Genomic DNA, 24385 nt, shown 5'->3' on the forward strand with positions numbered 1-24385 from the left:
TCGGCATGGGATCTGGGTGCCACCTACCAGCTGTGTGACTCTAGGCAAGTCATGTAACCTCTCTGTGCCTCCATTTCCTCATCTGTGACATGAAGGCCATACTAGGACTTTCCTCCCAGAATTGGTGTGAGGGTTAAATAGCAAGAAGTGTTTAAAACAGTACGTGGCATGCATGTCGATGGCGATTGCCTTTAGTACTCCTTTGCATGGCACCAGACCATTCCCAAAGGACTTCCGTGTCCATCACCTCACTTGATCGTCCTCGAAGGAGGCCTGTGAAGTAGACCAGAGCCTATATCTTATCACTCTGTAATTACGGAAACTGCTGGTGACTAATACTAGGATCATGGATTGACTAAGACTCAGACTCAGGTTTCCCGGATCCAAGTCCAGGATGCTTCCTGTTTTCCCTACTGGCTGCTGATCTTCCCCTTTCCACGCAGTTTCCTGTCTCTTCATCTCGTTAGCCAGTAAGAATCACAACCCATGGGACGTAATTCAGAGATTTCAGTAAGTATTTCTTGGACACCTACCATGGCCTTAACACTTTGTCATTTGTTGAAAAGGTAACAGAACAAAAATGACAGTCCCAGGTCCTGCCCTCAGGCTGTTGTTGACAGGTGTACTGGAGGGACAAGACATGCGCAGAGGGACAACAGGAGGCCTGAAGCAGTGTGCTGTAGGGGGCGAGCAGGTCAGCGGTAGGAGCTTCAGGGTTGGAATTAGGGGCTCCTGTTATGACACCAGTTCGCCCTGCAGTCTTGGGGAAGCCACCTCACCTGTCCAGGCTTCTTGCTTCCTCCTCTAGGTAAAGAGAGGATCAGAAAACCTGCATCTCAGGGGCCACACACACAGCCAGTGGTTTTGTGCATGGCCATGCCAGTGTTTTAATGATGTCTCACTGAGTGATGCCTGAGGGGGACGTGCGCCCTCCAGCCCCCACAGGACTCCCTGAGTCCACTGTCTTTGCCCCAGGACCTTATGTTCATTACTGCCCAGGTCTGCCAGGGTCAGTACAGGAATCAGAGTGCTCCATGGAAGATGATCAAGGCCACCAAAAGAGAACAAGATGAAAGAGGGAGTAAAATCACTATTGGTCAGACTGTCCTGCAGGGCTTCTGGTGTGGGAGCATGTACTGTGTCTCCCAGACTGGTGGAGGCTTTGCATTAATGCTGAGGCACACGCTGGATGCTTCTTTGTAGCCAAGATTTGCATTTCTAAAAAGTTCCCAGGTGGTCCTATTGTCTAGAGACCACACTTTTCGAACCTCTGCTCTAAATTTCCCTGATGGTAAGGGCCACCTGGGACACTTGGTAAAAAGGTAAATCCTGGACCCTCCCTTGGAGTAGCTGAGTTGGTGGGCTTGGGGTGGAGACCAGGAGTACCTATTTTGAACAAACACCTTGCATGAGTCTTATGGGTGTCCTGATTTAGTTTACCCAAGCAGAGACTACCGGGGTGCCTGGGTGGCTCAGTCGTTAAGCGTCTGCCTTCGGCTCAGTTCATGATCCCAGGGTCCTGGGATCGAGCCCCGCATCGGGCTCCCTGCTCTGCGGGAAGCCTGCTTCTCCCTCTCCCATTCTCCCTGCTTGTGTTCCCTCTCTCGCTGTCTCTCTCTGTCAAATAAATAAAATCTTTAAAAAAAAAAAAAAGACTACTGGCCCAGACCTAATTAGCTCCATGACCCTTCCTTGGAGTGGGGGAGGGAAGAGCGTCTTCCAAAGGAGACCCTGGAAATTGTACTTTTATTTTCTCTGGGAGAGAACAGGTGCCTGAAGACAAAAGAAAACTAGCTTTTTTTTTTTTTTAAAGATTTTATTTATTTGAGAGAGAAAGAGAGGGAGAGCACAGAGTGAGAGGGAGAGGGAGAAGCAGAGGCCCTGCTGAGCAGAGAGCACAGTGTGGGACTCAGTCCCAGGACCCTGAGATCATGACCTGAGCCGAAGGCAGACGCTTAACGGACTGAGCCACCCAGGCATCGCAAAAACTAGCTTTATGATTTTAGTTTTGTTTACCCCTAATTGCCTAGCTGGGCAACTTTGCCCCAGGTGATGAAGATGGCTTGGGCAGCACCCATCTGCTGAGGGCCTCCAGTGTTTGCACATCCCTGACCCTGAAGAACAAGTCAGTGAGGTCTAGAGCAAACAGGTGCCCTTTCCGGATGGGGCAGCCAGGTCACAGAGGACTCCCCGAAAGTCCGTGACGGGCTAGCCCGAAGGGGCTTGGTCTTCCACGGGAATAACACAATGAGGAGAAGCCCCTCCTTCAAGGCTGACCATAAGCAAGTGGAAATTCCTGACTGGTCCTCTCTCCCCCTCACCCCTTTGCCAGCAGAGGCAGTAATGTGAGCCATTGCTGAGCAGGATGCCGCTTTCAGCACGGATTAAATTTCCATCATGCAATGATTGCTGGACAACATACATCTCCAGCAGTCTGCTGAGCAGTATAGTGTTCACACAGTTGTCAGAGTGGATGAGATCTAGGAGTGGACTCTCTGATTAGAGAGTGGATTCATTTAAAAATGAAAGCTATGATTCCCTATTTTCCCTTGAAAACCACCTGAGAACTTAAAGTGATATTTCACACAGCAGTCTGTCTCGTTCACAGTAGGGTCTGCCCAAATTTCCAGTCTCCACTTTGTGAAGTTGGACCCAGGCAGCAAGGAGACGGTCCTGGTCTTATTCCTGGGTTTGCCACCCTGACAGCTGCTAGTGGCTGAAGGACTCCTGGGTTCTTGGCAAACCATCCAAGAAGGCACAGTGTGACAATGGTGTGGACATCGGTGGGAATCCTGACCTCTCACACCAAGGATCCAACCTCTTTAAGCTTCGATGGCCTCATTTATAACAGTGGGGATATTAGTATGTCCTAGAGTCCCAGAGTTGTCGTGTCCTAGAGTTAATGTGTAATTAAGTGACCTAATTCATGTGAAGTGCCTTGTGCCGCGTAGCACTTCGTAGAGCTCAGTGAGTGTTCACTATCGCTGTTGTTATCATCCTTGGCCCTTCCTCTCCTGGCATGGCAGAACCTCTGCTTGGCCCATTTAAGTGTGGAGCAAATCTTGTTTTTTTAGAATCTAGTCCGTGTGCCCTGCTGGTCTGGCTTCCTCCTACCAGGCCCAATCATAGCCTCAATGAGAGGAAACTCAGGGAAAGTGCTTTGAGATCAGTGACAGCATAAATATTGTAGCAGGGAGGATTTTTGCAAGATGTTCTTCTAACGGAAAGGGTCTGCTCCTACTGATGGACTTCAGAGGTCTCATCTCCATGACCTCTGTGAATTTAGGCAGCAGCTTGCCCTGGCTTTGCCTGGTTGTGCTCCCTTGCACATCCTTGCCATTTGGGCTGTGCGAGACCCCATGGTAAGCCCTGCAGCGAGCCGAGCAGACCTGGCCTTGCTGTCAGAGAGCTCGCAGTCCAAGGGGAGCCCACCCACATCGAACAGTCACACACAGCGATAGATTGTTTCAAATGCAGAAACAGATACCTGTCATGATGGAATGCTGACCTTGAGGACTACAATTTCTGGCCCTCATCTCTCCTAGGAGGCTATAAATTGAGAGGTCACCCTCTCTTCCCAAAAGGACAGAGAAGTTGGTTGTCTGTGTTGTATTTTGTTCTGCTGTAGCGATTCTCCCCACTTAAAAACTTTCTAGGCTGACAACCAAGTGGCAGGGGGTGGTCTGCCTCACACTACATTCCTCCTGTACTCCCTTCCTCCTAGCCTCTTCAAAGGCCAGACCCAGAAATTCAGGTACTGAAAACAGCCAGAAAATGTAGAATGAGCTTGAGTTACTGAATTTACACTGTGAATCTTGCATGAGGTAAGGAGCCTGGTGAGACTCAAAGCACAGCTCCAAGGTCCCAGGGAGATATGACCTGGGAAGGAACAGTTGGCAACACCTGTTCGTCTCTCTGTCCTTCACAAAGGGAGGGAGGCTGGTTTGCCTGTCTCAGATTTCCAGAAGCAATGTAGCCAGGCCTCTCAGAAATGGACTGAGAGCTGGTAGCTTATGAAGAGAGGCAAGGGTTGACCTTTCCACCCGATTTTTTATGCTCTGTGCTTCACTTGCTATTTTCCCTTGGTCCTTGAGCTGTCGTAAAACTAGCCAGGGTGGCACTCAGAGCTCTAAGTGAGGCCCCATTGCCCTCATCATGGAGTATTCATTGCTCACATTATGCCCAGTGCCACTGCCCTCGTGACAGGGCACACGGTACAAGGAGCTGGAAAGCCGCAGTGAGGACTCCTTGAGCCTGCTGACTCCAGGGGTAACCTTGTGTGCCTGGCTGTGAAGGAAGGACAAGCTGGCCTGCCTTCTACCCACCTAAAGTTTTAACAAATTTACGTAAGATTTAAGATGAGCGTAGTAGTCATTCTTATCCTTATTTCATATTTGAAAGATGTTAGGTGATATACGTTGGGTTACACATTGTTGATAAGTAGTAAGAATGTAAACAAATGAAAACACAAAAGTAAGGCAAAAATAGTACCTGAGTAAGTCATGAAAGTAAGTCACAATCCAAATGCCAAGCTTTCCGTGGCCCAAATTCTTATGTTTACTCACCTTAAACTGCCTCCTCTCAACCCTCCATCCCACTGCAGTTATGTTCTACCTTCCTTTGTCGTTGCCGTGTTTGCATCTTACCTCCCCATGAGAATAAGGATCTTTTCTATGTCACCTTTGTATCCTCTGCAGTGTCTAGGAAGTGCATTACAAGTAGAAGATGCTAAGCAAGTTTTCGTGGGTGGATGAATGAATGAGTGAATGAAGTAGTATTCGCCAGAGGGAGCTGCCTACAGTAAGGAGCTGACCCTCTTTATTTTTGTACCTACTGGGTGAACTTTAATAGGTACTCAAAAATGTTCATTGAATGAATGAAGGAACATGTAAATGAGTAAACAGATAAGTGAATAGCCTGAATCCCAGAGTGTAACACAAACATGAAAATCAGGAAAATCCCTAACCTTCACAACATTTCTCCAAGGCAGGTATTAACATTGCCTCCTTACTGATGAGGATGCGGAAGCTCCGCAGAAGTAATCAGCTCAAGGTCATACAGCTGGTAAGGAACAGAGCCAGTGTGGCCCTGTGAGAATCGGCCACCTGAGAAGTCGTGGGCAGACAGCCTCCAGGACTGCGCTCCCTTCTGACTCGGCTGAAGTATGGGAGTTGCCAAAACCACCCTCAAGTTCATTAATTTGTCAGAACTCACTAAAAGGTTTATACTCATGGTTATGGTTTAATTACAGGGAAGGATACTGATTGAAATCAGCCAGGTGAAGAAGTACACAGGGCAGAGGCCAAGAAAGTACAGATGCGGACCTTCCATCATCCTCTCCCTGTGGAGTCAGGGCAGTGTTACTTTCTTGGTATTAATGTGTGACAAACTCTGTATAGTGTTACTCACCCAAGCCTTGATGTTAAGAGATGTATTGGGGCTCCATTACCCAGGCATTGATTGATTGATTATCTATGTGGTGTGATTGATCTCAATCTCCAGACCAACTAATACTGCGTGACTCAAGCCTAAATTATTCATCTTGCAGATGTGGTCAGCCCTCACCCTAAATCACATTGTTAGACTATCCACCGTGACCCAGGGATTCCAGGGAAATAAGACATTCCCATCAGGCAGGACCTCTGTGGGGCTTAGGGTTGACCTCCCAGGCCCCGAGACAAAGGCCAGGCCTCTCTTTGAGCAAGGTGGGATTCTTTACTGCACAGGTACTAATAGCGCTAGGAGTGGGGTGTCATTGACCTTCTCACACTGTATTCACTGGTTCCTTCTCCACGTGCACAACCCCACTCCAGGTGGGGAGAGAGCAGCCCACCATCACAGGAAGACAGGACCGGACAACAACCCCGTGCGCAACGCTTCTGGGGTTTGGGGCTCTCTCATGCCAGCGGTTGGGCCCTGCTGGATTGTAAAAGCCACATGTCCTCCAGACCAGTCAACTACACATTTCTCACTGAGGGCAAAGCCTCTCCTGAAAAAGACTTCTGGGGAATTATCGGACCATGAAATAGGTCTGAGAAACTTCGTTGGTGCGGTGATGGTTGGGGTTTTTCTCCTGCTTTACAGCCCCACTGAGGGTACTGAATTTTATTCTTGTACCATCTGTTGACTGCTCACTCTGCCGCAGGGGAGGAGGGTAAAGATGCTCTGGGACGGTGGCCACGAGGGTGGAGGTCTGTGATTTTGGCTTGCTTAAGTCACAGCTAGTGTCTCTGGCATTTCAGTGCCACTTCCCTTTTCGAGCTGAGCACTGGGCTCTGTGCCGTCAGGGAGAATGGTGGAAAACGTGGCTGGTTGTCAAGGGTGATGGTCCCAGGGATGCGGTATTTGTTTCCCTGCTCTCCCCATGGTCCCTGTTCTGCAACTTCAGTGAGCGGTGCCTTTGCTGCCGTGTTAACTGTGCGTTCCTCATAGTGTCGCGCTCCAGGGTGCACATCGGGGGGGCTTCGGGAACGCTGCGGCACTGAGTGCGTGGCCTTCACTCCAGCACACGCACCTCGATGGCCAGCCCGTCTGTGGCTAAAACTGCAGTTCAGGCCTCCTGGAGGCAGCTCTTTCTCACCGTGCTTCCCACCAGAGCTTTCCAGCCCACCTGAGTCAAGCAGATTTGAGTTCCTCAAATCAAACAGTAGATCACGAGGAAAGGAGACTTTCTCTCCGTTCTTGATTCCTGGGGTCATGCGTTCATATCTGAATGGGTCCATGCCCCCTACTATCTCTGAGGGCCTCTAAAACTGAGCTCGGTGGAGTGCTGTTCACCGAAGAGAGGGCCCCACCAGACTGGGCTGTTGGCTCATGTGGCTTTATGTAGGGGTTACGTGTACGTGTGTGTTTTCTCTGGCCCTCTACTCACTCTCCTTCCCCTCGTGTGTCTTACCGGGGCGGGGGAGCGCGCTGCACCCCTCCGTGCCTGTCCTCTCTCCCTTCCTGCCCAGCAGTTGCTTTGCTGGGACATTTTGCCTCCAGTTGTGGCTTTTAACCGTCTCCTCACTTTGGTTGTGTGGTTGTTTCCCCCACAGCAGTTCTGAGTCTGAGATGGAGGAAGAGGAGGAAGAGGAGCCTCCTCTGCCCACCTCAGACCTGGGTGGCGTTCCTTGGAAGGAGGCTGTGAGGATCCATGCTCTTCTGAAAGGAAAGAGTGAAGAGGAACTAGAGGCCTCAAAGAGCTACGGGCCTGGGAACGAAGAGGAGGAGGAGGAAGAGTATGAAGAGGAGGAGGAGGAGGAAGAATATGAGGAGGAGGAGGAAGAGTCTAGTGAAGGTCAGAAAAAAAATCTCTTCTCCTAACTCTGACCCTGTCCCATCCCTGAGGCAGTCTGTTCCGCACCTGAGTAAGGTTTCTGTGGCTGGAGTCACACAGCTGGAGTCTGGCACACAGATGTGCCTCCCACAGCCCCAGAGACCATCCCTCCTGCCTCTTTCTGACCTTAGTTTCAGGGGCAGAGGAGGCCACTGACAATAGAGTCCCTTGTGCACATTCTGAGGAGAAACTGGAAGTGGAAGGCAGAGGGTCAGCAGAAGGACTTCATCCAAATAAGGTTACTCATCCTCCTATCCTCATTTTCTCTTTTTTTCCTTAGTTTCAGTTAAAGAAATTTATTTTAATAAAGGGAATTTAGCTTTCTAGAGGATTCCCTGACTTAGAGTCCAGGATATTGGAGGCTGCAGAGCACTGAATCTCACTCTGCTCAGAGCTCTGTTGTCACTGAGGAGGGGCTAGGCGCCCACGAGACAAGGCTCGGTTGATGACAGGTAGTAACGTGTTTGGACCAGTGTCCTTAGAAGGAGCATCTGTTCCAGCACTAAGTCAGTCTGGTTGGCTCTGACTTGAAATGTTTCAGTTCTGTCCCTGTCTCTGGCTGTGTGTGTCTTTGAGTGATGAGGAAGAACTTGGTGGGTCTCCTTTTCTTGCCTCTGTAAGAGAGAGGGTCGTTCTTTCCCTGCCCTGGCTGCACAGAAGTCTGGTGGGTGGTAAGGAAGAAACTAGGGCAGGTAGATACCTGAGTCCCCCTGACAGCGGTGCCATGTCAGTTCACGGCCGAGCTCTCTCCCCAGGGCACATGGAGTGGAGAAGGACATGGGCCTTTAAAGCACCAGTCCTTCCCAGCCGTTGTCAGAGGAGCACGTTAAATTCAGGACAGCGCTGGGCCTCGTAGAGTTGGCACTAGATTTCTCTGCTGCTCTTCCTGCTTACCTCTGCCCCTCCCGGAATTCATGTGCTTGGCCGCCCAGATCCCATCCCCGCAGCCTGGCACGGGAAGGCCCGAGTGCTGACCAGATGCAGAGCCCTTCCCAGACTGGGTGCACGGTACTGAGACGGTCCTGAGAGCTGTGTAGCTCCCCCTGGTGAGGCAGGGCAGGCAAGAGGAAAGCACAGCGTCCTCAGGCCCCTAAGGGGCTTCTCCAGACCTAGTTCTCCTGTGCTCTTCCCTCCAAAGATGGAGGCTGGGGTGAGGCCTACAGAGGCAGCCCTTGGTGGCCTGTCCCTCCCTCCTCATTCTGATGAGAAATGCGTAAGTTCCATGTAAGAAGGAGGCAGGCCGTGGGCCGGGAAACTGTCAGCTTGAGTTCTCCATCCTGCTGTGGCTGGCTCAGGCTCAGGGCTGCCCCCGTGTCCATGTAGTCAGGGGGGGCGATCGTGCTCACAGCGCATCGGGGGAAAAGTATTTTGTTTGTATCATTTCAGACGTCATTATCTCTAGCTGGTGATTCATATTGTCCGGTGGCTTTAGCCCCAGACACAGCTTAGAGTCAAAGTCTGTACCCTTTGTGGGAGAGTTTAGCCCTGCTTTCCTCCACACAGACTTAATTTCCTGGATCTGGAACTAGTGTCAAGAACCAGCCTGCAGGGATGGGATTTAACGGGAGAAACATACCGACAAATTCAGCCCAACCCTGGGCCTGTGTTCCTAGCCCGTGGTGTGTGTAGCTTCTGGGCAGTGGACTTCTATGGCTGTATAGACAGTGACAGGCTGTTCTTGCCTTGCACCTGAAGATAACTCTTCTCTATTCTCTTTCCTCCCTTCCATTCTCTCTTCTCTCTGTTTATCCCCACGTGGGATTCTTGATGCTGTGTTTGTGGGTGTCTGGCTCCCCCTGCTGTAGAAGGGGAGTACTGCCCCTGGGACAGAGAACTCCTGCAAGGCCAGTGGCTCCAGCAGCTGTCAAAGGAAGAAGCTACGGGTACACGTAAAGGTACCCGCTCTGCCCGTTGCCCACCTTCTACCCTGGCTCCCTAGCAGCCATCCAGAATTTGCCTTCAAGAGCAGGTCCCACATGAAAAGATCTGTGCTTTATAAAGCTGCCCTGGCAGGCTTTGGCACGTACCTAGCTCGGCACCTGTCCCTGGGCCAGCCTTCATGAATGGTCATGTACAAAATAGCATGTAAGACAAAGGAGAGTCAAGGGGCAGTCAGCGGAGAAGACTCCAGAAGCAGCCTTACTGAATGTGGCCCCGTCTGTGCCCCTTGTATGCTTTGCTGCAAGCCCCCTGCTCTAGCAAAGACTCGGCCTCTCCTACTGCAGAGAACCTCAGGTTGCAGTCACGGCACCTGTCAGTGGCGGAGCGGCATGGGTGCCGTCACCAGCAGAGGTGCCCAGAGCCTCCCTCCACTGTGCCTTGTAACATTTCTTTGAAAAAGGAGGACAGGCTGGCTGATAAGTCCCCAAGGCTTCATTTATGAACAGGATGCAGAACATTATCTGAGGGGGAAGACTCACTGTCTTCTCTTTGTTGCTTAGAAGATGAAGACAGCATCCACATTTTTCTCTTTGACTTACCTTCCTTAGTCATATGACATTCAAGCTGTTGGGTGACTGTGCTGGGATTTAGCCCCATCCAACACCATAAAAGCCGGTTGACCTTAGGAAAATGAATCTGTGGAGACCAGCAGTTCCAACGAGAGAGTGCATGCGGGGTTCCACCCCACATTTAACACAGCATGGTGCCCGGACCCACATTTGGTGATCTTACTGGTACTTTCTGTCCATATCACATTCTCCATTGCTTAAAAATCAAGAGGTTGTTTAAAAAAAAAAAAAAAGAGGTTGTGTGATAGTGAAGCCAAAGCCAAATTGTCCAGTTAGATTGTTGAGAGTGGGCTCCCATCAGGAATCCCAGAGTCCTTCAGATCAGGTGGCACCTGCTCTTGCTGCCTGAAAAGCCTTCCTCCCTCCCGAAGTGTCCCCTCTCCAAGTCACTGGCTGTTCCTTTATTTTAACCCAATTGTATGGCATGGTCCAAGCACTGATTATAGGGAGCTTACAGGGCAGGGGCTGCATGTATATTCCTTGGGCTCTGGCAGCAGGAATAATTTGAAGGGGCTGCTGATGAGTTCTCATTTAGCTAAAAAGGCAGGTCTTGTGTCCAGAGGGGAGCAGTGGGGCACCAAATGGAGTTTTAAGGAAAAGGGCTTTGACCTCAGAAAAAGCAAAGAGGTATTGTTTTATTCCTTCCCACGAACCCCCAAAGCTTTGGGAATTTACAGGATAGAGCTCTGCTTCCTCTCCCAGCCATCGCCTCCCCAAACTCCATTTTTTCCCCATTGCCCTGCCCCTGCCACAGACCAGCATGCAGCATGAGACCTATTATGGAAGGGGGATTTTTTTTCTCTCTCTCTCTAGCTGCAAAAGATAAACACTAAAGTACCAACAAAGTAAGTTTCCATCCTGTGTGAGTTAGCTGGTTCATGACAGAATGATACTGCCCCATCCCACTTCTCTCGTGTCAGTTGGCTGAAATCTCAGAGGAGAAGCAGTCAACATGACAGGTGGTGGTAGGCACTGTGCTGAGTACTCATGACCTGGAGGGGTGGCCCTTCAGAGGCAGTTGTAACCTGCTCTTTCTTCTGACTGGGCATTTGGGTCCCTCAAATGCAGATAAGATGAAAAGAGCATCAGAAAGGGGAGTTCTTTCTGTTTGGAGTTGGAATGTATGGTTCTCTTCATTGAAATTAACAGTATAAGTGAAGCTTGAAACAACTAAATCAAGCTGAACAAGTGGCAATCGTGTGTGTGTGTGTGTGTGTGTGTGTGTGTGTGTGTGTGTTTACACTCTCAATTTTTGCCTCTTTCTGATTCAAACTGATCCTGGCAAATACAGTAACTTTTCTTTCTGTTTCCTTTCCTGTGGTGTTTCATCCCCTCCTTTCCTTGACTGTTTATTTTCTGCTTCCTTCCTCCATCATCTCTCCCTTCCTTCTCTCCTCCACCTCTGACCCTGGTATACTAGTCGGGAGCCAGAGGCTACAGCAGATCATAAATCCGGCCGACCCCTTGGAGATCCAGGCTGATGTGCACTGGACACATATTCGCGAGAAAGAGGAGGAGGAGCGAATGGTACCAACCTCTGAGTCCTCCACTTCTAGAGGTAACTGTTTCAAGATCCAAGGTCCCAATGCCCCTCAGAGCACCTTCTGTCCCTGCTTCCCCTCTCGTTGCTGCAGAGAACTCTTCCGTTAGGATCAAAGCCATCAGTTTGATCAAAATGTAAGCCAACGATCCATTTTATTTTCCTGATGTTAATTGTGACCACTACCCTTAGCTATTGTTTGAGGATATGTAAAGTTCTCTATGGGTTAAGAGGTTATGAGCTCTTTCTCCATGGATGCAAACTAGTAAAATGAACTTGACCTTGGGAAAACCAAGAATTTGCTTTCTTTCCCCGTATGACTAGACAGGGTTCCTCTGTCCACTTGGTAAAATGTTCTGGTGCTTTCCTTGCGTGGTGTGTCTTGAGTGTGAATGTACATTGGCAGAACAGGGTGGGGGAGTATATTTTGAACTGAAATGAAGTTTGAAGAAGCGATTTCGATCCAGGAGGCCTTTAGAGTAGATAGAGTAATGTCCAGGTCTAGGTTTCAGGTGAGACAGTCTGTGTTCCACAGTAGGGTGAGGACGAACTTTAGCCTGACCTCTTCTAGGAATAGCAAGCAATAAAAGGGGGAAATGGAGACTGCTGAGGGATGTGGTTGCTGCCGTGCCATTCTCCACGCCTTCCGACCTCAACATACCCACTGTCCAAATATGGATCCTTGGTGTCATCAACCTCTGTCTCTCACTCACTTTTCTTCATGCTTCCATTCAGTGCCTGACGGGGCCACACACCCTGTAAGGCTCTGAGTAGACAAAGGGGGTGCTCCCTGCCTTCATGAAGTTTAGCCCTTCACAGGGACATCTGGTCCTCCCCAGCCCCAAGTCTTTACCTATAGGCAAGACCAACCTCTGTTAACTACTTTTGCAGTAGCATAAACAGTCAGCAGGAGTGAGGAGAGAGACCCTGCTGAACAGGGACGTCGGACTGGCCTGCAGCATGGGGTAGCTCCGCAGCCTTGAGCTGCTGTTGACCCTCCCTATGTTTTCTCTCCTTTTCTCATCCTGAATGCCTACAATGGGACTGGGTTACAATGGGACTGGGACCCCTCGTCGGTGCCAGACAGGCCTCTGGCTTGTAACATCTCTGTTTCTCTTCTGTTCGGGGCTCTAGGATGACCTCAGCTCTCCTCACGGGGAGCACGCATTCCTGTGTAACTTTGTATCTATCGTCTGTTTTAAATTCAGTGCCTGACCTTCCCTCCATACGCCGCGCAGCCGTGCAGGCCTGGCTGGAGACAGTCTCCGGAGGTAGTCTGGTGATGTTTGTTCTCTCCCCACTCACCATAACCACTCTCTCTTGGCAGCTCTGCTGGTACCTTAACACTAGAATTCTGGTCCTGCTGCTAGTGCATGCCAAGGTTGGGAGGGGGGGCACATGCATGCCTCATTCAGGCAGCCCATCCTTGCATGGACCGGATGCGCACCCCACGCCCTTCAGGGAAGATCTGGAGGAGAGCAGTAGCATAGACAGAACTGACTAAACTTTTTATTATTATTATTATTATTATTATTATTACTACTACTACTACTACCAGTACTACTGCTAAAGGTTGAGTAAAGGCCAAAGCTGAGGGAACATTTTTAGCAGTGATTTTTAAAGCCTGTAGAAATTAAGTTGTGTAGCAGTTGAGTATAAAAGTAGAGGAATCGGTTAATATTCCACAAACCCACCAAAGTACAGAAAAGGAGACTTTCAGTACTCAGGGACTTGTGGAAGACTCCTCAGTGAAGAGGGGGTAACAGAGGATTGGTGGATGTTGTCCAGCTCAGAGGGACAGGCTGGGTATAACTAGACGTAGCGTCCACTGGGTCTGCATACTGAGGTGCGGGGTCTGTTTAAATACTTAGGCCAAGAGATAGCTCAGAAACCTTGGTTGTCCTTCCTAACCTTTTCTGGAGAGGTATTTCTCAACGCGGGCCATAGCAGTGCTCAGCGAGGGCAGGACAGTTCTCTGCATTGCAGGACATTTAACTTCCTTGGCCTCGGCCCTCGAAACGTCAGCCGTGCAGCCTCTACCTCCTGCCACAGCCATCCAGGCAACAACCAAAAAATGCCCTACACAATATCAAATACCACTTGAAGAAGAGCAGCATTGCCCCCCTGGTTGAGAACTCTGGTCCTAGTGATTGCTTCTGGGATGGGTAGGATTGGAGCTCATGGATCTTTACCACCAGCCTCTTACCAGCCCAGCCCATTGTCCTCACTCGCAGCAGGAAGAGTGGACACAGGCACACAAGTCACAGAGCCACAGGGAGCCAGACCCTAGCTGGCTGGGCATCCCTCCTAGTTAGTTAGTCACGTCTCCCACCATGGTTGGAGAAGGCTGAGGTATCAGGACTTCCCAGCTGGCAGCTGAAATAAAGCAAAAGCTACGTATGTCTGTGATTCCTAGCTTCCATAGTGTGTGGCAGCTTCTAGCACTCTGCACTCCATCTTAACCTGGGTTGAATCTCCCAATTCCATCCCTCAAGCTGCGTTTCTCCAGTATCTGCTGCTGCATTGATATTTCCCACTTGTTTGTTTTTTAATATATGTGACACTTGTTCCTTTCAAGGTACTCCCAAGGACTGTAGACTTAGTACCTTTCTGACTCTACAACAGACATTTCTTTTCTTTTTTAATTATTTGTTTTTTTATTATGTTATGTTAATCACCATACATTACACCATTAGTTTTTGATGTAGTGTTTCATGATACATTGTTTGCGTATAACACCCAGTGCTCCATTCAGTACGTGCCTTCTTTAATACCCATCACCAGGCCAACCCATCCCCCCACCCCCTCCCCTCTAGAACCCTCAGTTTGTTTCTCAGAGTCCATAGTCACTTCTTAATAGCAACTCTGAGTCGGAGAACCATGTGAGGGCCAAGGGACCGGGGCTGGAATCAGGCTGACGTGGGGCAGTGTGACTGGAACAGTGACAGACTGGGGAGTCCTGTCGTGGTCTCCTTTGTGCTCACATCCGGTGCACTTGCCAACAGAAGTATAAATTGCCATCTTGATGCCCAGGCACTCATAGATTTACTTGGGCATGCGTGTTGGGCACAGTGGACCCTAACGGGATGAGCCCTGGTTCTGTTTCCCCTGGGTTGGGGTGACTGCCAAAGGAGAAAAATGCTGGGGGAAGAGAGGCATCTGTGTCCCCACGTCTTCAGAAATGGTGTCATAAAACCATGAGCTTGTTATCCAGACAGGAAGCTCAGGTTTGAGGAGGCACAGAGACTTGTGTGTTCCTCAGAAGTCCCACTTCATGGTGTGTGATGAACTGAAACAGCAGTATTACCACACAAAGATTTTAAACCTGTGGAAATAATTGAGTAGTTTTACCCCCAGTATTTTTCCCCACAAATGCCACCATCACAGGAAAGCATCTTGGCATTACCAGTTCCACGGCATCTCAAAAGGAGGAGTGTGACATTAACTATTCGCCAGCCTAGGATTTATTCTGGAACTCACCCGTCTTTCCCCGGAGTCCATTCCAAACCTATTTTGAATGGTTCTCCAGAATTAGATGCAAGTCATCACCTTATTTTTAATAAGCTGAGTAGACAAAAGGGGTGGTAAGATAATTATACAGCTTAAGGAATTATTTTTATTGTTGGTTTGTTGTTTTTTTTTTTTTAAAGATTTTATTTATTTATTTGACAGAGAGAGACACAGTGAGAGAGGGAACACAAGCAGGGGGAGTGGGAGAGGGAGAAGCAGGCTTCCCGCGGAGCAGGGAGCCCGATGCGGGGCTTGATCCCAGGACCCTGGGATCATGACCTGAGCTGAAGGCAGACGCTTAACGACTGAGCCACCCAGGAGCCCCTGTTTTTTTTTTTTTTTGAGAAAGAGTGTGTGCGACTGTGCCAGCAAGCGGGGGTGGGGAGGCATGTTCAGAGGGTGAGAGAGAATCTGAAGCAGGCTTCATGCCCAGTGTGGAGCCTGACACAGGGCTCGATCTCACCACCCTGAGATCATGACCTGAGCCGAAATCAAGAGTCAGACACTCAACTGACTGAGCCACCCAGGCGCCCCAAGGAATTATATATATTTTTTTTAACAAAAACTCCTGTGACTAGGTCAAGCCAGCATCTTCAGAGTGCCCCTTCCCTGTCTTCCCCACCCCACCTCCACAGGTAGTCACTTGATTTTTACCACACTCAGACCTTGGTGTCCGCACTCACCGTGCACATGCTCACCGTAGCAGGGGTACAGATTCAAGAGGCTGGACAATGGGAAGACCAGTGATTTGAGAGGGCCTGGTCCTTGCACGGCCTCTCCTTGTGGTACCGCCTTTGAAGAAATCTCCCCAGCTCTACCACCGCCAGTGCCCCTGCTGCCCACCCGACCCCTTGGGCTTGGAGTCTCCAGCTCTTGGATATGCAAATGTAAACATAACCCCTTTTCCTGAAGTGAGAACAATTAGGACTGTTTGGTGAGTGGCTGTGCTTCGAACCCTAGAAGAAGCCCTCAGGACTCCTGACCGACGGGGACTGTCAGTCCCGGGGACCACGGGATCTCACGGCATCCTTTAAAGCAGCATGCGTTGCTTTCTCAATTGCTTTCTCTTACTCCAAACTGTTAGTGTGAGCTCCAGGTGTGCAGAGGTTGGGAAGAGGTCTGAATGAGAGTGTGTGTGTGTGTGTGTGTGTGTGTGTGTGTGTGTGTGTATGTTTGGGGGCTGGTTCCTCCTGAGGAAAATGAAGTTGACAAGTGCTTTGCCTCATTCTGCAGCACTGAAGGGCTATTCTTGGGTCTAGAAAATGAACTTTACATATCCCCTCACCGTCTCCCTCATGCTTTAAAAAACAACAACAACACATTTCTCTTGAGTTACCCCAAGCTAAGCTGCAACCTCTGCCATTTGAAAGGGGAGGGAGGTGCCCTCGGGGGTCCTGTTGGTCCCTCACACGGCTGATTTCACCGACACATAGCACGGCAGCTGCTAGATGGAGCCGTGTGGGCTCGGTTTCCCCCAGCCCCTCTAGTGAATCGTTGTGAGGATTCAGTGACTCATGGCATGTGACGCAGCCCAGAGCTGCTGTTGCTGCTGGGCCCGGAGAAGCAGCGTCTCCCCTCTTCTCACACCAAGGAGCTTCCGGCAGCCCCGGGGGAGGAGGGGAGATGAGCAGACCTGATGCTGCTCTCCCTCTTCCACTTGACCCTGCTGGAGTTGAGCAGTGCTAGTCCCGTGTGTTCAGGAAGGACCCTGGGCCCTGGCCAGCGCCCACACTGCTTTTAGCTCCCCCAAGTCTGGCTGACGTCTGCCTTGGGGTCCAAATCCAGACACTTCGGAATCCATCTCCCTGCTTCTCGAGGTCTTCACACTGCAGCCCTGGGAAGACCACTGCCCCCTTACACCTGCACAGGCAGTCTCTCTGTCCATCTGTCTGTCCTTTTCTTCCTTCCTTTGAACCTTTCTGCTTTACAGTCCCATTTGATGAGAATGACCTGGAGGAAGATGTGGACTCGGAGCCGGCAGAGATAGAAGGGGAGGCAGCGGAGAATGGGGACACAGGGGACACTGGTGCTGAGCTGGATGATGGTACGGGGGACCCCAGAGCCTCCCCTCTCCACTGTGCTGACCGCCCTCTTCCCCACTGTGTGAATGCAACTCAGGAAAGATCATATACGTTAAAGCAAAAGCAAGGCACTCAGAAGAGGCCGCCGTTAAGTCCCCTGCTCGCGTTCCTTGTCCTGGCACTAACTTGAATGTGTGTCATTCCACCCCTAAGCCAGCAGACAGCAGAGCCTGCGTTCAGTGAGCTGTGGTTGAGAAACTGAGCAGACTGGGTGCTTTAGACAAGGGCCTCTAATTCAGTGGATGTCCTCTGAAAGGTAGCTGCAAGGAGATGGTATTTTAAGAATTACAGTCTACTTGTTGGGGAAAAGGGGGCAGGGACTAGCCTGGGAGAAATGAGAAGAGTCCAGACAAGCCTGTGAGGGAGCACGGAGTCGCTGTGGTGTTGCGGGAAACAAAGACCATTGGTGAGTCCACGAAGCAAAGCCTGCCCTTCACAGGCACGTGCACTGTGTTTCTCTCTGTTCTGGTCCATCAAGTGCCCTCTTGTGCATTTGGCTTTGATGAGAGCACCATGTTGCAGAGAATAAGAGGCTTTGGGCCAAGTCTCTCACTGGGGACCAGTAGGCAGGGCCCAGCTGTGGCACAGGTCTACACCTCAAGCCGAGATGCTGGTTTGGCTGCTTTCTGGGGATGGCAGGAGACTCGAAAAGAAGCAGGGCCTCACTCGGGTGGTCTGTGCCCTCCTTTCCCTCTGCCAGATCAGCACTGGTCTGATGATATCCCGTCGGAAGCCGAAACGGAGCTTCGCATGCGGCAACAGGCAGTGGTGGAAGCGGAGCTGGAGCTGAGGGCATCAGAAAGTGAGGAGGAGCAACCCGTCACCACACCAGGGCACCAGGAGAGAAGTAAGTCTGTTGACTCAGGAGAAACTGCTTCCAGAATTCCCACTGAGAGCCTGCAGGGACGAGAGCAGCCCCCAGGACACAGGTCCCCTGAGGGAGCTGGCGCAGGGCTGACGCACTGCCAGCCTCCAATGGCACACAGCTCTGCTTGCTGTCCTCCTTCCCCGTGCATGGACCCTGCACGCGGCTTCGGCCAACAGCCCTTTCTGTGTGTGCTCTGGAGCCATGAAAGGGTCGGAGGTACATCTCCAAGCTGGACACAGATCACACACATGCGAGAAAAGTCTGCACTTCCAACATGAGCAGAGGTGGCATCCAGGGACACTCTGGGAAAGCACTTTCTGCTGGCCAACAGCGACCCCCCCTGCAGAGATGGCTGGGAGAGGAACCCTCAGCGGGAAGGGCGGGGGGGTGCTTCCTCTTATAAAGCCTGTGTCTGTTCTGTTCAGGTCCCGCCCAAGTCCCCAGCCCTGCCCCGTCTCCTGAGGAGCAAGCCGGTCTGCTCTCCCCAGGCCACAGCCCTGTGGCAGAGGTAAGGGCTCAGGGATCACTGTGGGGACAGAACTGATGGGACCCTGAGTGGACATATGAATTCCTTCGTCTTAGGGCCCTTGCTGTGAACCCATTTTTTTGCTTCTTGTGCGAAGTGGGGCTGCTGAAAACAGGAGTGGCCTTGGGGATCCAACTCAGTCCTCACCATGAGGACAAGGCAGTCCAGGCAGCATCGCCCTAACCCTGAGCTGTACCTGTACCCAGACCTGAGTCATCCCACCACTGTGTCACTCTGCTGTCATGCCACACCATTTTAAAAGTAAATTTGTTTTTAAGTTAAAGCAATAATTTTTGTGGAATCATTGGTTTGATATGACAGATGAGTTTGTTTCTCAGTGTTATGTTAAAATGAACGTATGACTGAGTTTTAAAATTAAAAATATTCCCCCAGATTACCAGTGGTATGTGAGCCACACATTGAAGAATGATATGTAAACAGATCGCAACAGTGTGTCCTATGGAATATGTTTTGGGAAATGCTATGTGGAGGACAGATCAGGGAAGGAGGCCAAACTCAAGACCTGGGTTGGCTTGGTTTGGTCTTTGAGATTCTAAGAAGCAAGATGAATTTGGTGATTTCATTCGTGAAATTGGGCGAGCTGTGCTGAGACTAATGGGTGGGGTGATATAAGGATTTGTGCGGGAATATCTGGATCTTTGAGCTTCCTGGGAAGGACAATTTGTAGTATAGACTGTAAAAAAAAATAGCTGTTTTAAATCTTACAGTATGGGCCCCTGTCTTCATACATCAGAGGTCTTGAGCTCTTGGGGTCCATAGTCAGGAGAGCTGGGTCCATTAGTGTGCTTTGGGCAGGTGTCCATTTCAGTGCACAAAGAATGTAGGGTGTGTTCAAGATGAACCAAACGCTGAAAGCTGAGTCTGTTCAGTAAAGTAGAGTGGCTTTAAAAATTGAACAAATAGAGCAAAAAGTAAGGAAGATTCTCCTGGAGCCATTTGAATGACAGCCTAAAGGACAGAGAGAGGAATTTATTTCATAAACACAGGCCCTTTGAGAGAGAGCTCCCCAATAGGTTTCTTCTGACCATTGAACCCTTCCTTCTAAGCAGCTTCTATCTTCCTTTTCTGTAGGGAGCCCAAATCCCACCTGTCTCTGTTGCTACCAAAGTGAAATTGCCCGAGGAGAGCCTTTTCCCTGAACCTTTGCTCCCCAGAGTGAAGCCCAAAGCAGAAGTGCCCACTGACCAGAGAGCTGTGCGCTCTCCTATCCGATCGCAGCCGGTGGCTCTGCCGGAAGCCAGGACACCTACCTCCCCAGTTAGTTCACAGCGCCTGTCACCGTTGGCCACCTCCACCCCCACCACCACCCAGCTCCCCATTTGCTCCCAGCCTCAGCCTTCCTCTGAGGCCACTGTCCCGTCCCCCACCAAGTCCCCCATATGCTTCCAGCCTGTTCCAGCCAAAACATCCATTCCCGTGGTTCCCCTCCCCTTGAAGAACCAAAGGGACACCAAGGATAGACTGGGCAGCCCTCTCGCTGTGGATGAGGCCCTGAAACGGAACGATCTGGTGGCAGAGTTCTGGATGAAGAGCGCTGAGATCCGCCGCAGCCTCGGGCTCACACCTGTGGATCGGAGCAAGGTGTCCGAGTCCAGCTTCCCCTCGCCTGCCTTTAAACCAGTGTCCCTAAAATCCTATTCAGTTGAGAAGTCTCCTCAGGGTGAGGGGCTCCAGCTTCTAAAACCTCCACCTGTTCCTAAGAGGCTAGGCCTGCCGAAGTCGGATGGTGACCAGCCCTCCCTGCCGACCCCCAAGTCCCCATCTGACAGAGAGCTGAAAAGCTCCCATGAGGAGAGAAGAGATCTGTCGAGCAGCTCTGGGCTGGGCCTTCATGGGAGCTCCTCCAACATGAAAACCTTGGGCAGCCAGAGCTTCAACACCTCAGACTCCACCATGCTCACTCCACCTTCAAGCCCACCTCCACCCCCACCCCAGGATGAGGAGCCCGCAACTCTTCGAAGGAAGCCATATCAGATTTATGAGCATAAGGAGACCAAGCCCAAGGCCTCGGTGATCCCACCCCCACCACCTGCCTCCTTTATGCGGGCCCCCCGAGAGCCTGCCCAGCCCCCTCGAGAGGAGGTGCGGAAGTCGTTTGTGGAGAGTGTGGATGAGATCCCCTTTGCCGATGACGTGGAGGATACCTATGATGACAAGACGGAGGACTCGAGTCTACAGGAGAAGTTCTTCACACCCCCCTCCCACTGGCCCCGCACAGAGAGGTCCCTCCACCCACCCCTAGCCAAGGAGAATGGTAGGTTGCCTACTCTGGAGAGTGGGGTCCAACCACAGAAGAGGGGCCTGCCCGTGGTCTCTCCAGAAGCCAAGGAGCTGGCTGAGGAGCGCATGCGAGCCAGGGAGAAGTCTGTGAAGAGCCAGGCGTTGAGAGACGCTATGGCCAAGCAGCTGAGTAGGATGAAGGAGATGGAGATGGCAGCTGGGACCTCCAGGCCCCCAGGAGGCACCTCCCGCAAAGCCTCCTCAGTTGCCTCCAAGGGCAAAGACCTCGGCCCCGAGTCCCCTAAACGCCCCGTTCTCAAAGGCCCCAGGGAGCCTACCCTGAAGCACGAAGCCACTAGTGAGGAGGTCCTCTCCCCTCCATCGGACTCAGGGGGCCCCGATGGTTCAGTCACCTCATCCGAGGGCTCCAGTGGGAAGAGCAAGAAGAGATCGTCACTCTTCTCCCCCCGCAGAAACAAGAAAGAGAAGAAGTCCAAAGGTGAGGGCCGGCCCCCAGAGAAGCCCAGCCCAAACCTCCTGGAGGAAGCCGCTGCCAAGCCCAAGTCCTTGTGGAAGTCTGTCTTTTCTGGGTACAAGAAGGACAAGAAGAAGAAGGGCGATGACAAGTCCTGTTCCAGCACCCCTTCCAGTGGTGCCACTGTGGACTCGGGCAAGCACAGGATGTCTCCCATTGTGAGAGCAGGTATGTCAGCACCAGGGGATTCCTCCTGCGGCAGGGCATAAGGGGTGTGTCGTCCAGCCATTGGTTCTCCTCAAAAGATCCATTTCTCCTGCTGCTTCCCTGAGGGTTCTTAGGAGCTATGCTAATGGGGTAAGGAAGAAGGAAGCAGAACCACAGGCTCACAGAGCATATTCCAGGTGATAGAATAATTCTAAAACCCAGCTTACTCGTAAGACTTCGGAGGCGTGTGCACTTCCTCAAGTCACACGGCCCCAGGGCAGGGCCTGATTCTGAGCAAGGCGGAGCTCAGCACCCCGGGGAAGGCGCCAGGCGGGCTGTCATTGGGATGCCGTCTATTTAGTGTTCACACTGCCCCTGCCAGCACAGGTGTCAGCCGCCAAGCTCCTGGCTCCCCCACATGGGTTAAGAGCCCCTCAAACTGGAAAGAAGTCCAGCCTCTCCCCGACTCCCCTGGGCGGCGCGTGTGCATGTAGAAGCCAGGAAAGCACCGTGGTGTCCTTGGTTTGCCTCTTTCCATCCCCTTAGAGCTGCAGCTGCGGCGCCAGTTGAGCTTCTCGGAGGACTCAGACCTCTCCAGTGACGACATCCTTGAGAGGTCTTCCCAGAAGTCCAGGCGAGAGGTATGTAGGGGTCAAGCCCAGCCCAAAACCTCTGTGTAGTATTGGTCTTTGCTGAGGTGGAAGAAAGGGAAAGCAAATCTCCAGCCCGGGGTGGAAAGTGGGGCCCTCCTCTGATCTCCCAGCAGCCCACAGCTGAATCCTGAGCCCAGCCCAGGCCCAAGTAAGAGAGGCATAAAGGGAGTTCTTTTCTTGGGCTTTTTTTCTAGGGAACAGCTGGGGCTTGTTTCAGTGGCAAGCGTTCCTGTGTTTCGTCCTCAAAGACTCACTCGATTTTTAGCAAGCCGCTGGCATTGTCCATTCATTCTTTTGTCCCCAGAATTCCCATGTGGAATAGCATCCGCCAGTGTCCAGAGTGACAGGAGAAGGGTTGTCCGTGCCCCAGAGTCTGGTGGAGGTTGGGACGGGGACTATGGGTTTAGGCAGTAGGTGGAGGCTGAGTCACTAAGGAATGTGCCCTGTCATCCTGCGTGCTTTGTACGTTTGTGGATTAAAGAGTAATTTTTGCTATTAAAGAACCAGTCCAGAAAACTGACCTGGATTCTGTGCTGAGTAGGGCACTATGGATCTGACTTGGTCCCTCTTACTGCCCCGGGCTTAGGAGCTGGGGTGGCCACTCACCTCTCCTGAAAGCTAACCCGCAATGTGGAGGGCTCTTGGATATTTATTCAGTCTTCTGATTTCCAAGGGCTCTTGTAGCTCTGTGTAGATACAGTGAAGTTGGAGGAGGGAGAGGGATTAGAGAAAGTAACAGGGCATCGGCATCACGGAGACAGTGATGGGGTGAGGACGACAATCCAGAAAGGCCTGGGCAGCACATAGGGACAGTTGAAGCTGCACCATCTCTGTTGTCTGGCCTGGGACACACACTCAGCCTCCTGTCCCAGGCAACAGCCCAGCTATCTTCAGCTCCCTTTTCTGAATGACAGATGTCCCCAGAAGGTCATATACCTTCTTTACAAGGCTCTCCAAGGCTCGCATTTGAGTCTGCCTCTCTGTAGGCTTCCAGGGAGTTGCCACAGCAGACCTGAGCCTCACATGTGTCTGGTCAGTAAAGATGGCTTCTGCGTCTGTGGCCAGTCCCCTCCTCGCATCCCAGTCCAGCTTTTAACAACTTGGCACACTGGAGGAAACCCATCTTTTAGTTCTCCTCTCATTCTTGGTCTGTTGGCCTCCCATGGCCATACCAGCTATTTACCTGTCCACTCTCCTAGAAGGACACCTGACCAGTCAGGCCTCTGATCCCTCCCTGCCATGTGCAGAGCCAACTCCCACCTGTCCCGGCCAGGCCAGCACTGAGTTAGGGTTGGGACCCAGTGTGCTGGCTCTCCCCCAGGAGCCTGGCTTCATGGGTCTCCTATCAAGTGCTCCCCATTGTGCTTTGCCAGGCAGCAGCATTGGTATGACATTGGGACTAAGAACTGCTTCTGGATATGTACCTGGGTCCCTCAACATGTGCTGAGAGTGGGGACTGGCACAGCCTTAGGGGGTTTGCGGAGGGGCGGGTGGTCTGTGAAGGAGAATGTGGCCCAGGGTTCCACTTTGCTTCCGTGTAGATATGCAGATGTTCAGCCGGTTCATCTCCTGTTGGGGAAACTCCCATCTGTGGTTGCTTTTGTGGTCAGTCTCTCCACTGTTTCTCAATTAATGAAACATCCTGGCAGAATGTGGAATGGCAGGCTGCCCAAGCTGGCCATGCCAAGGCTTTCTTCTCAGCAATATGTGTCACTGAGGGCAGCCTCCCCTAGGGCCCTGCTGACCTGAGGCACATAGGGAGCTCTTCCCCTTCTACGTGCCCGACAAGTCATGGCCCCCACTCCTAGAATCCCAGAATCAGAGGCGTGGGGGGCTTCACGTTCCGTGTGTGTCCCCACAAAGGCAGAGCCATTTGCTGGAGGCTGAGCAGGGAATACGGAAGACAAAGCTGAGCCTAGGACATGTTGACCTGAATCCTACCATGGTGTGGGTTTTTTTCAGAAAAAAAAAAAGATTATATATAAGGATTATATATCAAATACGTAGCAAAATTCTGACATTTAGCAAATCTAGGCAAAGGTGTTCATTGTTCTCTTCCAACTTTTCCTAGGTTTGAAAATTTTCAGAGCAGGAAGTGAAGGGAGTGGGGACACCTAAAGGGACAGTGGGGTCAGGAGGGAGCATCTCTAGTGGCTGGAAGAAACAGTTCCTCTTGCATCACAGACCCGTCTCTGAGTCAGGCATCTGTGAAACAAGTGCCTGAGTTTTGTTTCATTTAAAAACAAAAAACAAAAAACCACCATACAGCACATCATTAGTTTTTGATGTAGTATTCAATGATTCATTATTTGCGTATAACACCCAGTGCTCATTACAACGTGTATGGTGACTAACATAACACAATAAAAGTAAACAAATACACAAAAATAAAATAAAGAACAAACAACAAAAAAACACCTAAAATTGAAAATAACTTATTTTTATTTAAAATGTTT

General features: G+C 51.0%; 1 protein-coding gene across 12 annotated transcripts in view; it reads left to right on the plus strand.

Annotated features, from left to right (window-relative positions):
• Nucleotides 1-24385, plus strand: part of MICAL3 (microtubule associated monooxygenase, calponin and LIM domain containing 3) — a 272677-nt gene that overhangs the window by 221008 nt on the left and 27284 nt on the right. For 6 of the 12 annotated variants that reach the window (XM_032390822.1, XM_032390821.1, XM_032390825.1 and 3 more), the window contains 8 exons: nt 7038-7279; nt 9124-9213; nt 11249-11386; nt 16809-16922; nt 17660-17806; nt 18253-18335; nt 19446-21297; nt 21823-21917. In XM_032390822.1, the coding sequence (XP_032246713.1) occupies nt 7038-7279; nt 9124-9213; nt 11249-11386; nt 16809-16922; nt 17660-17806; nt 18253-18335; nt 19446-21297; nt 21823-21917 (2761 nt within the window). Of the gene's footprint in view, nt 1-443; nt 1455-7037; nt 7280-9123; nt 9214-11248; nt 11387-12576; nt 12640-16808; nt 16923-17659; nt 17807-18252; nt 18336-19445; nt 21298-21822; nt 21918-24385 lie in introns of those variants that run through there. The other 6 variants (XM_032390828.1, XM_032390831.1, XM_032390832.1 and 3 more) reach the window with 4 other exon arrangements.

The sequence above is a fragment of the Phoca vitulina genome, unplaced genomic scaffold, assembly GCF_004348235.1.
Source record: "Phoca vitulina isolate PV1807 unplaced genomic scaffold, GSC_HSeal_1.0 scaffold59, whole genome shotgun sequence".
In the NCBI taxonomy this organism is placed as follows: Eukaryota; Metazoa; Chordata; class Mammalia; order Carnivora; family Phocidae; genus Phoca; species Phoca vitulina.